Source organism: Anopheles moucheti, chromosome 2 (assembly GCF_943734755.1).
Source record: "Anopheles moucheti chromosome 2, idAnoMoucSN_F20_07, whole genome shotgun sequence".
In the NCBI taxonomy this organism is placed as follows: domain Eukaryota; kingdom Metazoa; phylum Arthropoda; class Insecta; order Diptera; family Culicidae; genus Anopheles; species Anopheles moucheti.
In genome coordinates, this window is record NC_069140.1 from 9779924 (window position 1) to 9796907 (window position 16984).

The 16984-nt window shown below is 45.8% G+C and overlaps 1 protein-coding gene across 1 annotated transcript in view; it reads right to left on the reverse strand.

Annotated features, from left to right (window-relative positions):
• Window positions 1–16984, reverse strand: part of LOC128298383 (uncharacterized) — an 83864-nt gene that overhangs the window by 18892 nt on the left and 47988 nt on the right. The window contains exons 6-16 of the mRNA XM_053034135.1: window positions 15285–15825; window positions 15087–15204; window positions 14834–14985; window positions 14548–14739; window positions 8859–9049; window positions 8491–8737; window positions 8251–8411; window positions 7757–8018; window positions 2776–3185; window positions 2147–2320; window positions 16–465 (exon numbers count right to left, since the gene is read on the reverse strand). Of these exons, the coding sequence (XP_052890095.1) occupies window positions 16–465; window positions 2147–2320; window positions 2776–3185; window positions 7757–8018; window positions 8251–8411; window positions 8491–8737; window positions 8859–9049; window positions 14548–14739; window positions 14834–14985; window positions 15087–15204; window positions 15285–15825 (2898 nt within the window). The remainder of the gene's footprint in view (window positions 1–15; window positions 466–2146; window positions 2321–2775; window positions 3186–7756; window positions 8019–8250; window positions 8412–8490; window positions 8738–8858; window positions 9050–14547; window positions 14740–14833; window positions 14986–15086; window positions 15205–15284; window positions 15826–16984) is intronic.

Genomic DNA, 16984 nt, shown 5'->3' on the forward strand with positions numbered 1-16984 from the left:
TTCTAGCGTTCCTACCTTGATCGTGTCACCCTCGTTGAAGGGCAGCTCTTCTTCGCACGCGTCCGGATTGGGGCTCATCGTGGCCGGATCGTAATCGAACAGCGCAAGGAAATATCGCGGCTTCTTGGACGCTCCGACCAGGTGCGGTGGATACGGTTGCATACTTTGTGGCGTCATCTGCTGTCCCGGCCCAACGCCACCTTGGGCCATTCTTTGCTGCTGCTGCTGCTGTTGCTGCTGCTGTTGTTGTTGGGTGGGCATCGGTTGGTTCGGGTTCATCGGTCGCTGCTGGTTGGGGTTCCGATTCATGCCGGCTTGTTGCTGTTGCTGCTGCTGCTGCTGCTGCCCGGCCATACCCGGCTGCGATTGTCCCGGACCCGTGTTGCCGTAGTACTGTTGGTTTGGTCCTTGCGGGTTCTGCTGCCGTCCGGTTGGATTACCGGCCATGCCCTGATTGCGATAGCCCTTCGATGGTATAATCGGGTATGGAGGGTGATAAGTGACAGAAGAAGAAAAGCACATTATTATAGCAATTTCCATCCAACGCCACATGAGGTCCAACGCCACATGAGAGGAGACGGAAGATGGATGAATTTCAACAACTCAAACGGAATGCGTTGCTCTCAACGGCACACAACATCAAACTGCTGCATTTGGCAAGCAAATATACAGATAAACACACACACAGAGAGAAAGTTACACTTAGGACGGTTGATTGAAAGGTCATCATTACCGCGGAGCAAAGAAAAAACCAACGTAAGTACACGGAACTGAGGAGCCAAAAAGCATCAGCATTACAGCGTTACACTATAATGTTGCTTGAGATGAGTTTACACAAACATCGCAGGTGTACGCACAGAACTGAACAAAACAAAGAGAACATAACAGGAACAGAGTTCCTCTGCGTGTGGAATATACTGGGCGCTACGTGAAACTGACGACGTGACGTGGGACCTGAAGTCCTCTGAGGGAAGAATTCGATGAGGGGACTACTGATGTACCATCGACACTGTGTCCAGCTGACAAGCATTCGATGGAGGAGGGAATGCCGGTGAATGCAGTGCCTTACATAGATACACACGCGTTATTTACAAAATAGTATGTAGTATATCGCTTTAGTACACGAGCTGATGGTGCTGCTAGCTACGGGTTTTACCATGGAAGATCGAAATAACGGTGACATCAATGTAGAGTTGAATATTTAGTGCACAATCGAGTCAGCCTCGGTTGGTGCTGGTCAACAATTTTCGGGTTACCAGGGGACAGTTGCTTATGGCGCAAATTGGTGAAATTCAACGGTTCAACTGATGCGACGGGCGAAGCGTGTTAACTACTACATAGCCATGCGGTGGTTGGGTTGTGGTCGAATGATACTGCCAAGATACTGCAACGTGTGTTTGGATGGGGTTTTGTTTTTTGGATTTGAAGGCAATGGAAAAAGTCCCGGATAACCTCATACTCAGCGTGAGGTTGTTGAGGACATTTGGAGGTTGCTCTCTGCATAACGGCCAGGGGTAAGTTTAACGACAAGGATAGCATGTGCTATATGTACAGACTGAAACGATTATATTGTACAAAAGGTACAAAGCAGCGGCCACATATACACACACACACACAAATATACACTCACACATACGTGTAGAGCCAGTGAGAGAAAGAGACAGTTTACGTTAGTTGCCATTTACACTTTGACAGATAGTGTGACAAAAAGGATAGATTTATTGACAGAAGTTCTCATTAGGGGATGTGAAATAGAAAACAGCCTAAACAGTGGCTAAGATAATACAGATGGTGTGTTTGCTTGAAAGGTAAGAACGTTTTAATTCGGTTAAGATGTTGTGTGTATGATTATGTATTAACAGTTGAGCGAATCCAGTGTGGCAAAGTACGTATAAGTAGCATGTTCATATAAAACAAGAATAGCAAACAGTCAGTCAAGGCAACAACTTGCTTTTAAAAGAAGTGTACAACAGTTACAAAGAGAGACAGACAGAGAGAGAGGTAGAGAGAGGGACAGAGAAAGAGAGAAAGTGTGTGAGAGTTACAGAGTGAAAGACAAAGATACTGAGACAGTGAAGACAATGGTTGGAAGAGGTAGTAGTAGTAGCGGTAGTAGTAGAGAGAGACTGCGTGTATTTGCTCTAACCTGTTGCTGCTGCGGTGGCCCATGGGAGCCACTGCGGCGACGGCTACTTCCGCCGCCACTGCTGGCGCCATCTTGGTACTCGCTATCATCGCTAACGTACGTATCGCCGGCCGCATCTTTCGTGATTTCGATCGCCGGTATGCTGCTGCTATTTGAATCACGCTGCGATCGTTCCTGTGTGTGTACGGGCGTGTTGTAGAGTACCGGTGTGTGATTGAATGGTTAGAGTGAACGCAAGGGATGTACATTTTGCAAAATGGTTGGCAGAACGTTCGCTCCCGTACCAAAATACTACGAATTTGGAGTCTTCGTCGAGTGGAAGAGTGGCGAAAACAGCTACCGAACACAACTAAACTTTACATCCCTCTTTGGGTATCATCCCCCGATCACCCCCGATCATCCCCAGGGGGAGTAGAATAACATATAATGGTGGCGGGTAGAATTTATTCCAAACCCTACCAATGCGTTGCTTTCGTGCCGCATTCGTACGCATATGGCAAAGTACATCTAGACGACACGAGTTGCAAACTTCATAGCTAATCCGCAACAAAGAACAAAATGCTCTTACTTTCCCCCCCATCTAAACGACTGATAAGTTTACAAAATGGACAACTGTACGTCACACTCACCTGCTGATGCATCGATCCCGGGTAGATCTCCTTGTCGCTCAGGTTTTCGTCGTGATCGATGACCTGGTTCGGGTTCATCTGCTGCATCTGATTGTTCATGCCGCCCATCACCTGGTTGTTCATCATTCGCTGGTTGCGCATATGGCCACCCGGCTGCGGTTGCATCGCACCACCCGGGTTCCGGTTCCTAGCGGCGGCACGCACTTGGTCTTGATTGTGTTGCGATTGTTGTTGTTGATGATGTTGTTGTTGTTGTTGATGTTGTTGTTGTTGTTGTTGTTGTTGTTGTTGGTGAAGAAGTTGTTGGTTTTGTTGTTGTGATGTCGATAGTAGGGGTTGTTGTTGTTGATGTAGTGATGATGATGAATAGTTTAGTCCATTTTCAGTATTTGGTTCAGGGTATCCGAAGCCAATAATTTTGAAATTTTGCAATATCATCAAACACACGTGGTACACGCGTAAGCGGCACGCAAGGGTAGATTTTGTTGTTGGTTGTTTTTGGTATTTGGTATTGGTAAGTTGGTAGTTTGGTGGTTTTTGGTGGTATGGTTTTGGTTCGTGATGGTTATGTTTTTTTTTTATTGAGCAGCAATGAACATTTTGGACGCGATAAAACGAAGAACGTCAATCGAGCCGACGACGTTGTCGATTCAGGTTCATTTGGCGGGGAATGGTTGGGAAAAATGAAGCAGTTTTCAGGAAACGGTAGGGAAACGGGGAGTTGTTTTTGGACGGGAACGAGAGGCAAAATGGAGTTTTGGGGGTGAAACAAGAAAGTAAACGAAACAAAAGGAACAATTCTGTAAATTAAGGTATGCAATTGAAACGGCAGTAAAACATTGTTTATACAGATTCACCATCAAGTCGCTGGACGGAAAAAGTGTTTTGATGCGTACTTTACAAACTGACAGTGACTACAGCTAGCACACATGCTGTCCTAGATGAACGGAAAGCAACTTGAAACATAGAACACACGTTAAGATGCTGTTTCAAGGCGTGATAGTTGAGTAGTACGATGCACAGACAGAGAGAGAGAGAGAGGGTGGGCATGGCACTATGTTAGAGGAGCCATTTGATTTTGCTGTGGCGAACGATATTGCGACAAGCTATGTTACACATATTGGACATTTTACACAAACACATCAATTATGAGCTCGGAATTTATTTTCAAGGTGGTTTTAGTGGATTTTGTTTTGAGTCTAGCTTTTTGGTTTATTATGATATTTAAATACGAGAAAGTCACATTACAGCACAATGTTGTATTTAAAATCGTTGGGAATTTAATTGTGCAAAGCATATTACGATGAAACATCATCATTTAAAATCTGTTTTCACGCAGAACAAATTGATAAAGGTGGTATAAAAGAGACATAACGTCTCGTTTGACGTTTCGCATTTTTTCTTCGCTCATGAGTTTTTTTCCCTCGGCATAAAAGCTAACCTAAGCTGGCTGATGATTCATCCCAGTTGAATCGACTGAACTCCATGTGCAATGCACTTACACATCTTCACACGAACCGATAACGCAATGGTGTTCGTAATGCGAACGCAGATGGTAAAACATTCTGCACAAGTAAATTACAACATTGCCGTAATTCTTTGCGATCAACAAGTGTCAAACGAAACACAACTCAACTGTTGAAACTGTGTGGAAAGTGGCGCGTTACCACAAGAACTAGCTTTTTGTTTTCTTCTGTGCAACTTTATCTAACTTTTCTACACTTACATATGGCACGTTTAGTGTGAGCTTGGTAGCTAATTTTGTCACTTTTCGAACCGCACTTCTAGGCTTTGAATTGAAAATACGAGACTCGAATTACTTTAAATACTCCAAACGCGACCGTTCCGCGTTAAGAGCTTGCTGAAACTGTTGCGACTGCTCCCACTGACAAGCAAGAAACTCGTCGAAGTTGAGAGTGTGCGATAGGAAAGCGTTGAGAAGTGAGAACGCCGGCACACGTCACCATCGTTCGATGTTGGATCAGGGGGGCGCAATTATTGCCCGTCAACGAAAAAGTCATATCGCGGCACGGGTTTCGTATCAATTTCTAATTTGTTTGTCCTAAAAGTTGGATCGATTAGAGAGAATTAAAATTCATCTTTTGCATGAAAGCGTGGTTGTAAGAACTATGTAACAGGTGGGCTGATAATTGTTTGGCCTAACACATTTATCGCGCTAGAAGATTTTTATCCATATCATATTTCGTTTGTACCAACCTTCAAAGGAATTCTGTCCAAATTTGACAGCACTCGGGCCACAACCTAATGAGCTAGAGCTTTTTGTGTGACGCAACTTTTGTGCTTTGAGTAATCGTGGAAAAGAAGGAATTTCGCGTGATGATAAAATATTAGTTTTTGAAGGGGAAACATATAGTTAAAGCCAAAAATTGGCTTGATGAAGAGTCTTTGGACACTGCTCTACCAAAATCAACCATCAGATATTGGTATGCTAAATTTGAAAGTGGTAAAATGAGCACTGAAGGTGGTGAACACAGTGGACGCCCAAAAGAGGTGGTTACTGACAAAAACATAAAAAAAAATCACAAAATTATTAGGAACACCCATAATGTGAAGCTGATCGAGAAAGCTGACACCCTAAAGATGTCTAAGGAACGTGTTGGACATATCGTTCACGAGTATTTGGATATGCGATAGCTCTGTGCAAAATGGCTGCCGCGCGAGCTCACATTTGACCAAAAACAACAACAAGTTGATGATTCGGAGCAGTGTTTGGAACTGTTTGAGAGAAATAAATCCGAGTTTGTGCGTCGATATGTTACCATGGATGAGTCTTGGCTTCTCCACTTAACTCCACAGTCCAATAGACAATCATTCGAGTGGACAGGACGCGATGAACCTGCTCCAAAGCGGGGGAAAACGCAACAATCAGCTGGTAAGGTTATGGCGTCAATGTTTTGGGATTTGCGAGGAGTAATCTTCATCGACTATCTTGAGAAAGGAAAAACCATTAACAGCGACTATTACATCAAATTTTTGGAGCGATTGAAGGACGAAATCGCCAAAAAACGACCGCATTTGAAGAAAAAAAAGTTTTGTTTCGTCAAGAAAACGCACCGTGCCACAAACCAGTGAAAACAATGGCAAAAATTCATGAATTAGGCTACGAATTGCTTCGCCACCCACCGTATTTCATAGATCTGGCTCTCAGTGACTAATTGCTATTCTTAGATCCCAAAAAGATGTCCCCTGAGAAGAAATTTTCGTCGGATAAAGAGGTGTTCGCCGAAACTGAGGCCTTTTTTGAGGCAAAGGACAAATACTACTACAAAAAGGGTATCGAAAAATTTAAAGACCGCTATAATTGGTGTATCGCCCTTGAAGGGACGTATGTTGAATACAAAAAAATAATTTGGCCAAAAAAAAGTGTTTTACTGTCATAGGCCAAACAATTATCAGCCCACCTGTTATTTAAAATTTAAATACATTATTGGTCAATTTTGTGTAACACTTGTATTGTACAATGATTCCTTTTGTTATAGGAAAAATATGCATAAGATTTGTTACTGTTCTTCAAAACAAAATGACAAAAAGCATTGTTTTCTTTCGTTCAACGTGCCCCTCTGAGGGGACAGCTGAGCGAAAGGTTTAATCATATCACACAACGTTTTACATCGGGAGGAGTGTCCCGCATTTGATGTTGGCAAAAAAAAAAATATTTTCGTTGCATTATCAAATTGTATAGCGTGATACTAAAAATAGCCACTGCAGCCTATCCTACTAGACCAAAAGGGAGATTGTGCAAGCTGCGTTAACACCTAAATGTAGACACTTTTTACAAGTTTGGAAGATTTTTTTTCACTACAGACAATTAGATAATGAAGAAATCTGTTGATTCTTTAGTAGCTAAATACCAATCATGCCATAAATGATTTCATATTCCTTGTTTTATATACAACAAAACGCTTTATCGAAGAATTACTCCTATTTGTCGCTTAGCCCTCACTCTGATGCTGACTTTGTAATAGCAAAAAAAATAGCATGATATCATCAAGGTCAATCAAGGCTACAGTCCTCCGATTTTAGATTGCTTCGATTGTCTTCCGCGGGCATGAATGGGAACAGATTTTTTCATGAATGAAATGAGGCGAATGAACGGACAAAGCAATACAATCGCAAATGCCGTTATCGCACAATATGGTGGAGATGTCTCTGCCACTGCTTGGTAGGAATTACGACGATTTAGTTTAAAATAGCAATGTATTATAATTTATTGTTATTTGTATTTAAACCATCGCTCTGAGCGGTTCTAACTGCTACACATTGTACAACGACAACGGGTAGGTATTACAAAGGTGACACAGATTACAAAAAAAAAGAACAGTTGTGAAGGTGAGCAGAGCACACTGCGATGGCGACTAGGACTATCGGACGAGGGATGAACTATATTATGTCACTGATTAGTGGTGTGTGTTTATTGCTTGTGACATCTGTATTAACAATCGAATAAACGAATGAATGGACGAACATAGGGGTGGGGTTGTAAAACAACATGGACAACAGAGTATGTACATTGAAATTAGATCGTCAAAAAGTGGGTGCTAATGAGTGTTGAAACTGATAAAGATACGTTGTCTTCAATGGACAGATGAGATACGACAGCGCATGATGAGTGGAGCGGAGTGGAGATCGGGACAGATCGATCGGAGACACTTATCGCGGATAGGATCGGGCGGGTGGGTGGAGAGCGGTGCTCTGAAGGAACTGTCTCCAGCCAAGGGGTGCTACAGATCGTGTACTACCGAGCAAACAACATTCATTCCAATCACACGCACACTAAACTAAATCAAATAGAAATTAAAACATCGTCAAACTTAGCAGCAAACTGTTTCGTTCTTCGTACGCGCGAAGAACGTTCGAGCAATTACGAATTCCGGTTTGCTGCTATGGCCGTAACGGGCACGGCGTATGCACAGAACAGAAAACAGCAACAGAAAACGGAACTGGTGATGGTTATATTTACTTGGTATCATTGTCGGTGTGCTGTCGGCCGACTGTGAGTCGCGCGATTTGGTCCGCACGGTGACGGCCCGCGGATTCAACCCGACCAGCTTGCCGATATCGATGAGGGCATGGTCACCGGTCGGCGAGTCCACGTCGGTTACCTTCTTACCGTCGGCGTACACGGCGTAACCGGTGACCGGGCCGGACGAGGGTGGGCGCGTTACCGGCTGCCAGGTAACGAGCAGCGTTCCGTCCTGCGGTCCGGCTTCGACTTGGATCTCCTGAGCGGAAGTGGAGCACGGCGTTGGATAGAATAAAAAAAACACCGGGGCCACAGATAAAGATAGAGAAGCAAAAGAGTCAGAGTGTGAAGGAGGATAACGAAAGGGTGAGCGGGGAGTATGAGGTGGGAGGAAGAAACAAAGGGAGAGAGAGAGAGAGAGAGAGAGTGACGTGGTCAATGCAACGATCGTTGTGCGGTGCTGTGGTGCGTTGAGGGCGAACAAGCATTACCTGTGGTGGATCTGGCAGTCCTTTGGCTAGGGTGCGGAAGTCGGTGTACGCTCCGGGCGCTTCCTCTGGCGGTGGTCCAGCTGGCGGTGCCTGCTGCTGTCCCGGTGCCCGCAGATGCTTCGCACGCACCGTGACGCGGTACTGTGTGCTTGGTGCTAGTCCTGTTCGCAACCGCAAGAGAGGTTCGCAACGCGTTAGGTTGGTGTTGGTTGTTGGGCCGTTGTATGCATGGCTACTTACCCGTGATGGTGTGCCGATAGACGCCCGGCTTTACCGTTCGCACCTCCACATTGTTCACGCAGACCACGTGCTGATGGTTGGAGTTCGCCGGCAGCCAGGAGATGACGGCACTGGAACAGGTAATGTTTGTCGCCCGCACCGCCGACGGTCCGAGGTGGGCCGTGTCGCGGCCGATGATCATTGTGCAGGCAGCGTCACGCGACGTTCGCCGGTTCTGCGTCACGCTACGCACACTAATCCGGTGTGGCTGTGGAAAATAAAAAACAAGATGGCGAAACCGCACAAAACAGTCAGCATCGCGCGAGAGTGCATCGTGTCCCGCGCAGGGTGAGCGTGTGCGCGTGCGGGTCAATGGTTGGAATACGTACTCGGTTGGAATCTACGCCTTCTACAAGGGCCCGGGTGCGTTCGGTTGCCTTCACCGTCACCTTGAGCACACCGTCCACGTACACGTGGTAGCTCTCGATCTGATTGCACATCGGTGGATCCGGCTGCGACCAGCCGATCAGTACGCTCTTGTTTAGCTGCCGCTCCAGGGTTAGGTGCTTCGGTGCAGGAACTAACACGGAGAACATTAGTTCGGCGCCGGCTGCGGCAACGGTTCGGCAGATAAAAAGGACACGAAGGGAAAGGACAGAGACCGAAGGACGATAGTGGAGTAGACAACCCTTTCGCTCACGACAAACAAACGCACTAAAGGAACATGATCACGTAGTAAGTGGTACAAGGTAGAGAGAGAATGCAAAAGCACACTACATCACACACTGATTGGACAGAGATACACAGAGCTTTTGAAGGATACAACATAGAGTAGACAGTAAATAATGTCTGAAATAGTGTAGGATGAATCTGATTCTGACTCATATGTCTGTATGAATGTTTGAGTTGAACGAATAACTCTGAACTCTGGATTTAAATTCTGAAGTTTCAGGACTTCTCAAAGATTGACAAATTCCCACAGGTTCCTAAATCTTCAAAGATTTTTTAGAATCCAGGAATCTTCAAGGATTTGAGGGTTAATGAATCTTTGAATATCTAAAGAGGAAATTAAATTCAAAGTATTCCGGTGAATATATTTCATGTGTTACTGTTTGAAATGCGTGTTATTTGTTGTATGGTTCGATATCCTGCGCTCCGCAACATTAATAACATCAAAATTAAGGTGACATATTTTATTCCAATCAGACGAAGTCATTTGTTTGAAATATTGTGCATCGTAACTGTTTCAGTAACAGCTTGATCGATTCAGAACTCGCCGCTAAACGATCGCCGAGTTACGAATCCTTCATTTTGCTACCCGTACACCCATCGGTGCCGTAAACGATCTTGCTCGGGTTTGATAACCGGCTGCTGCTTGGAAGACGCCTCCACGCAGACACTGCAGGCGCAGGCGGTGTTAAAGAAAAATTGAACACATTTCCAACCGCACCGGTCCCGTTCCACGCGGTGGCTTAATGGTTTTGCTATCGTTTGCCCGGTTCCCCGGCACCGCGATATATGGCCGGATGGCGTGTAACATGAAAAATGGTTATCTTCCGGCTAGTGAGCACCACCTGATGGGTAGCGATCTATTTTGCATCGAGTGTATCTCGTGGTGCGAGCAACCACTTCACCACGGCCAAGGATGGAAATGGCAATTTGAGGTTGAGGGCTCGATTGTCTCGTGATTTGTACAGTGTTGCCATTGCTTCATCGCCCCTCCATCCCCTTTTGGGGGCTGTTAGTATGATGGCTTAAATGTAAGATTTATTGCAAGCGCTCAAAAAAGTATCACCACCACAATAGGTGCCACTCGGGGTGCTGCGGTTTTCGGGCGATCACTTTCACCCCGCTCGAGTCCTCTAGCGTGGCTACAAACTGGGCAAGTCATAAGGTCGACCGTACGGGGCGTCAACCATATTGGTGGTGCAATGCCGTTGGAAGTGGTTTAAAGGTGCTTCTTTTTTGTTGCTGTTCGCCACTTGCACTCCCCTTTGTTTCCGTTCGGCCATGCTCGATTGAGGCAGAGCGCGAGCGTAACATATTGTTCCGGCAAGATAACGAGCAAAAACGAACAACCAACCGTTGGGTTGCCAACGCTCAAATAAAGCACCATGGAGCAAAGTGCGGATGTCGGTGTTGTTACTGTAGCGCGACGCACACGTGACATCGTACGGGGTGCCATATGCAGATGGATGCGAAGTGGGCGAGTGGCCCCTGCCGCTGGAGCTTTGTGGCAGCCGGAGTGAAACTGACAGGAAACATGCACTGACAACTAACACGCGATTTAGGGAGACGGCAGACTCGCCCACTCCCGCACCCGAGTTGGCAGGCGCAGTGACAGAAGATGTAAGGATAGGACTAGCGGCAGACAGTTGAGCCGGTAGTGACAGGACGATGGACATGGGGATGAAGTTTCTTTTCGTTTTTTGCCGATTTTACTTTTGCGGAAAAAATGCGACCACGGTGGAAAAGAAAAAGGATGTAGAGTTTCGCCCAACAATCCAAACGGGATAGCTTTTGAACGTTTTATGCTTTTGAAGCCAGGAGTGAAGCCATGTGTGTGTGTGTGGGTAAGAGAGTGCAAAATTCCAATTATTTATCTGTCGTATTCAACACCTCGTTCTTTGGACCGGAAAGCTTGGATGGCATGGGGCGTGAAGGTAACCCACTCGGTACTACGATGGTTAGGCGTGTCGTACGGTGGTTGTGGCATTACCCAAGGATCAACACGCACGGGTCCTCGGGTTTTTGACGCCTCAAGGATTGCTTTCACAATGGAACACACACTCACACACACACACCAGACACTCGAATCAAATCAACATTCGAAAGGGAATTGCAAGCGAGTGTAGGGAACTCATTTCCTTCTCGTGTCGGACATTTCGCTCTGGACTTCACCGCAGAGAATAGACTTTTCGAAGGGGGTTCCATGTTTATTGCTTTAATCCCCGAGGTGTGTGGTAACTTGAAAAAGAATATTATTCCAAGCTTAGTCATAAGTCGCTTGCTGCACACAGGAAGGATGCATTTTCTCACAGGCAATGCATTTCCTTGGTAAAACATTAATTTGAAAAATTGTTCGTATCTCGATGCCCAGAAGGTCACACGGATAAATGTGTTTTGGGAAAGAAGCGGTGAACTCCGTGCGACCTGTGGGCTGCGGGCGACATGGCACAGAAAAAGAACCCCTTTTTTGCGCTGCTGTTTCCACGATTCAAATGGGCGGAAAAGTGTCTCATCGCATCCAATTGTTTCCTCCCGCTGGCTGCACACTTGAGGAGCTTTCGAAACGCGAAAGGCAGCATGCACATCCCAGCACAATGGATGAAGATTGTACGGCAAAGTATGTCTACGTGTGGAAACTATTTGTTTCAGATTGTGCCCCGCCATGTGCTTTGGACGTTCAACTCCCCCTCGGGGTGGTGGGTTTGCCTTGCCACTGATACCCGGGGAGGGAATCAGTTAAAACAGATTCGTTATTGCCGCACAGTGCATTTCTTTGCACTGGTGGAAACGAGCGCGATGACGTCCGGGGGATGTCCTGTCACGTGGGATTTAAATTAATAACAACACTTTGCACGGTTCGTGTGCATGTGTAAGGAAGCGAATGTTGAAATGTGTTTTTATCCTCAGGCGAAACTTTGCACCGTGACAAAGCGTTCCTTCCCGACGTACCCGACGTTTTTGAAAGAAGAACCTGAAGTGAGGCGTCTTCTAGTCACAGGATATTTCAAGGATAGTGCCAGCAAGCTCGGTCAGTCATATACCACGGCTAAGGCAAAGGCACGTGACACACATGTTACTCAACCAAGGTCTGCTTCCGTTTCGGAGGAATATATCGAGATAGTGAATAAAATCGGGATGAAACGGAGAGGAGAAAGAGCTAAACTTTTGCTCTGTTAGATGAAAAACATGGAACGGAATATTATGCCGTGTCAGCTATAACTATGATTTGTTTCCGAGTTATTGGAAAACAGGTTCATCAGTGAAACAAATTCGATGCAAAACAGAAAAAAGGGCAAAGCGAAAGTGCTCCAACCAGGACAACCAGGACAACCAGCACAGCGTGCATCCCGGTGAAGTAACATTTTGTGGCTTGAATCCAGCAAAAAAAAAACCGCTTGGAGAACATTTGGAGACCGGAGGAAACAAAAATAGGACGCGCTAAACTTTCCACCCAGCAAATTCTTCCAGCAGTTACGCTGGGTGGGATGTAAAGGCACGAAAGTTTTCTCTGCCCGGCGAAGGATAAATCTGCCCGTCCGGGTTCCTCCTTCGCTACCGGCCCAAAACAGCCTGTTACGTCCCAAAATGTCTGGCAGCTTCTTATGCAGTTTGGGTGTGTTTGAATATTCATCGTTTTTGCTTCTCGCTGTGAGCAAAATGCTTCGATGGAAGTGTGAGCAGTTTGCTGGAACCAGGCCAAACCAAAAACCCCTTTCCCATTGTGGGCGAAGTCGAAGGACGAATGGAAAAATGAAATGTTTTTTTTTGTGTGTTATTAAAAAAGAGCTGGGCTGTAAAATGTTGCGAGAGTTGGACAAAAACATGGGCCAACATGGTAAAAGGTGTGCAAGGGTCTATATGGCGATGTTTTGCATAATATGCTAGCGTTGTTAAATTATATTTTAAACTATTTAACTATGCAGTTGTCTCAATCAACAAATTGTTGAACCCTTTAAAAACTCTTTGAACGATGTTGTGAAGAGTAAATTGATGAGTAATTTTTTTTCCTGGTCATATTACGGAGATTTATACAACGAGGGGTTTACTGTATATTATATTACAATTTATTGAAGTCAAACAGTTTTAAAAACTTCTCAAAGTCCTGTAATTCCTTGAATTCCAGATGAAATTCTTCACGTGAACATGAACATGAAGGTGAAACAAAGCAAAAGATAGTTCATCCTTATATGATGAAGGCAAACAAAATGGAAGAACAAAGATATTCTTTGATCTCACTGACTGCCATCCGAAGATGTGTATGTGTATGTGTGCAAGACGTTCATTGCCTACAAAGGTAGGAACATTTTATAAAATTGCTAGATCAAATATTTTTTCTTCCACTAGTTTTTCTTTCTTGAATTGAGAAAAGTTTTTGAAAATCGCTAGAACTTGTATACCGAAGCTCTGAGTATACTGAGACTAGTTTGGAGAACCAAAATTTCCACAGTTCTGGCCTTCCTGTGATTTCTTTTTTGCAATTAATTTATCGCTTTTTAATGGCACTCTTTCTTAATAATAATCAAACAAAATGATTGAAATAATTTGAAAGGTAAAGTAAAGCAAATATCCTTTAAGGTGATATTCACGATCAAGTTTTTAGCTGCCATTCGGAATGTGCGTTTTTGTTCGTGTAGTTAACTTCGCTAGCATGGCTTTGATTATGATATTTTTCGTCGAATTCCAGCATCTTTCATGATCGTAAGTCAAACGGTGCGGTACGCAAAAATTCATCTTTCGCTTCATGAGCCATTTTCCTGGTACCCAGTGTGTTTGCTGTTGTTTGGTGTTTTGCGTTCCATTGCGTTCGTTTGTGTGAGGAAAGTTTGTTGCACAGTAGCAAAAGTTTGGTTCTGTAGGAGTTTTTCCTACATTTTCTCCCATTTTCTTCTCTGCGTTGCCCGCCTTGGGAAAATTGTACCCTAATCAAACAGTGGTGTGCTTGCCGTGTGAGCATGAATGTGTGCTGCTGCTGCAGTGGGGATGGTTTCGTATCCCAGCGGAATGTTTCATTTGAGTTGGTTAAACAAGCGTTCTACTTTGATCGCACACGGTTGTGCTGTACGGAAAATGTTTTGCTTTTCTACACAGCCACAAACAAACACAGAGATAGAGCAGATAGGAAAGCACATACATCCACATACACACTGCTGGAAGTGGTTAGAATATGCAGGCAATTTTGCTACGGAGGGAAGTGTCGCAGTTGGGAAGGGTGCATAGAAACGGGTAAGTACTATCAAATAGGAGCAGTAGGACAGGACGGAACGAACTCCGAACCATAGAACAGATGTCTCGCCCAGGAGACGGGGGCGCGTCTCCTTCGTTCCGGGTGCGAGTTTGGTTTGGCCATACCTGTGTCGGCTTCATCATCCAAATCCTGACCTAGGTCGGTGTGTGTTTCGCTGATTCGTGCCAGGTCTTCCGATGTGTGCGGTATCAGGGGGTTGCTCGAAGGAAGCGGGGCCGGATCGAGCGGAATCGGAGCGTCGTCAGCATCGCGTAACGTTGACACTACCGCCTGGTGGAACTCTAACAGGTCGTCACCTGTGCGGAAATGGGTAGATCAGCATTAAAGTACACCGTGGACAGGATGCTTGCTTGGTAGAAGGTTTTCACGAGGTCGGCAGAGCGTACTCACCTACTAGTCTCTGCACGAACGATGCGGGGACGAGACCTCGCCGACCGTCTAACAGCTCCGCATCGAAGTATCCTCCTTGTGGTTCTCCGTTGCCCCATACTAACAAGTAATCACCTGCGCAGAGCGCCAATTCGCCTTCGGAACCTTCCACACTGAACCAGTAAATATAAGGCACGATTCGGTTCGATTTATTCGTTCGCATAGAATTGGGGATCGTTGGCAGTACATTAAGTACATTAGTGCTAATACTTACTCCGGTGGATCGTAGGAAAATCGTGCTATAAACACGCAACATCGGCCCTTGCCCGGAATGTCCAGCATGTCGACCTGAGGTTCTCCAGTACCGTTGAGAGTCAAACCGTGGGATCGTGCTGCATGAAGGTCACGGAAAATCGCGCATCAATGCATTTGCCGAAAGGAAAACGAATGCAACAGCATATCGATCACTTACCATCGAGCTCCATACCGATGAGCGATCGGTTCTGCGTATGCATGAAGGCAGGATTAACGCCATCGATTCCGGTATAGCTATCTAGGCCCCAGTTGGCGGGCGGAATGGGTGAACAGGGTGTGCCGCCCCGCTGACCGTAGCGCGTCAGCAGGTCCAGCTCGTCCAGCGGCTTCATGTTGAGCTTCGAGCTGATGCCACCGGTGCCGCTCAGCAGCGGGTTGGTGTAGGTCGAGTAGGACGAGCTGGTGTTGTAGTTGGTCAGATTGGTGCCGAGCGTGCTGGTGAGCGGGTTGGTCGAGGTAAGGTTCAGCCCGGTGCCCGTCCCCAGCCCGCCGCCCAACCCACTCAGCCCGGACACGCCCGCCCCGGTGACGCCAGACGTTGTGCCGAGTACGCTCGCCAGCCCGCCGGTCGTCGCCGAGTGCGTCGGGAACGTATACGATGAGGCGACCGGTGCCACGCTCAGACCGAGCGTGTAGCTGGCCGAACCCGACGGTATCGAGTGTGTGTTGTGGAGCGACAGGACGGGCATGGTCGTACTCTACGCCGACGATGGTGCACGCGGAAAAATAAAAACGAAACAAGAAAACAACCGATGTAGACATGAGAAAAGGCACGTCTTGTGGACGTAGTCGCAGCGGGCGACGCACAGGTAGCGAGCGACGAAAGCACTCCAATGCGGACAATGTCTGGCATCCAGTACGCGTATGCGACATACGCGCTGGTGCTGCGCTAGGATGATTATACGCTACGGATGCGAACATGAAGTTGGGTGGTTGTTGTGCGATGAAATGAATGAAATAGGTTTTGGGAGCGAAAATGAAATAAAAAAAACGATATTTCCCCCCATGGGGTACACTGTCACACAATCGGATGCTGACAATCGGCCAAAAACCTATCCGTCTGCTTCTCGCTCGCAAGTGTGCGGCAAAAAGAAAACTCCGGGACAGCAAATGGGGAAAATTCTTAACTGTGCGTCAAAACGGTCCCGGAACGGGTCGACCGTTTCGGGTGGCCGGATAGGCCGAATTCAAATGAGGATGGAAAAATGGCCATGAATATGGTAATGGTGTGCCGTGCGCCTGTGTGGTGGGCGCAAAAGAATGACGCCCAGAATTGGTAAGTCAGACAGAACCATTGAACCACTCAAATATTTGCCGTACAACAACGACAAAACCGACATGGCGACCCCTTTGGTTGGCAAGTAGTTGATACGGCTCGAGATTAAAAATTCCAACGAGCCAATGAGCTTTCGCTGGTAAAGATGAGTGTCAATGCAGAAGCGGTTCGCATTCTCCGGCGAACGGTTTGTTCACAGATTATTTGACACATAAATTCATAATGGAATTCGTGTTTGTGGCTGTACTGAGGGGTTTTTTTTTGTTTGCAATGGGCGAAGGTATTCGAGGTATTAGTTTTATTCACATGAGGATGGGGATGAATTCTTTGCATTTTGAAGTGTGATGGTGTGATCGTACATTGTCTTCCAAGACCGATAAATATAATTAATATTTGAAGAAAATTTTACATTTTAAGCATAAATTGTTATCTACTTTGATTGGTAGATCGAAGATATTTAAGAATTAATATCATTATTAGACTCCCAGCAATAACATAATTGTTGAGCTTGTCGCTACTTCGAGGCACTTTTTCTATATTACGAACAATCTTTCATTTAACACACACACTCAAACATTTGC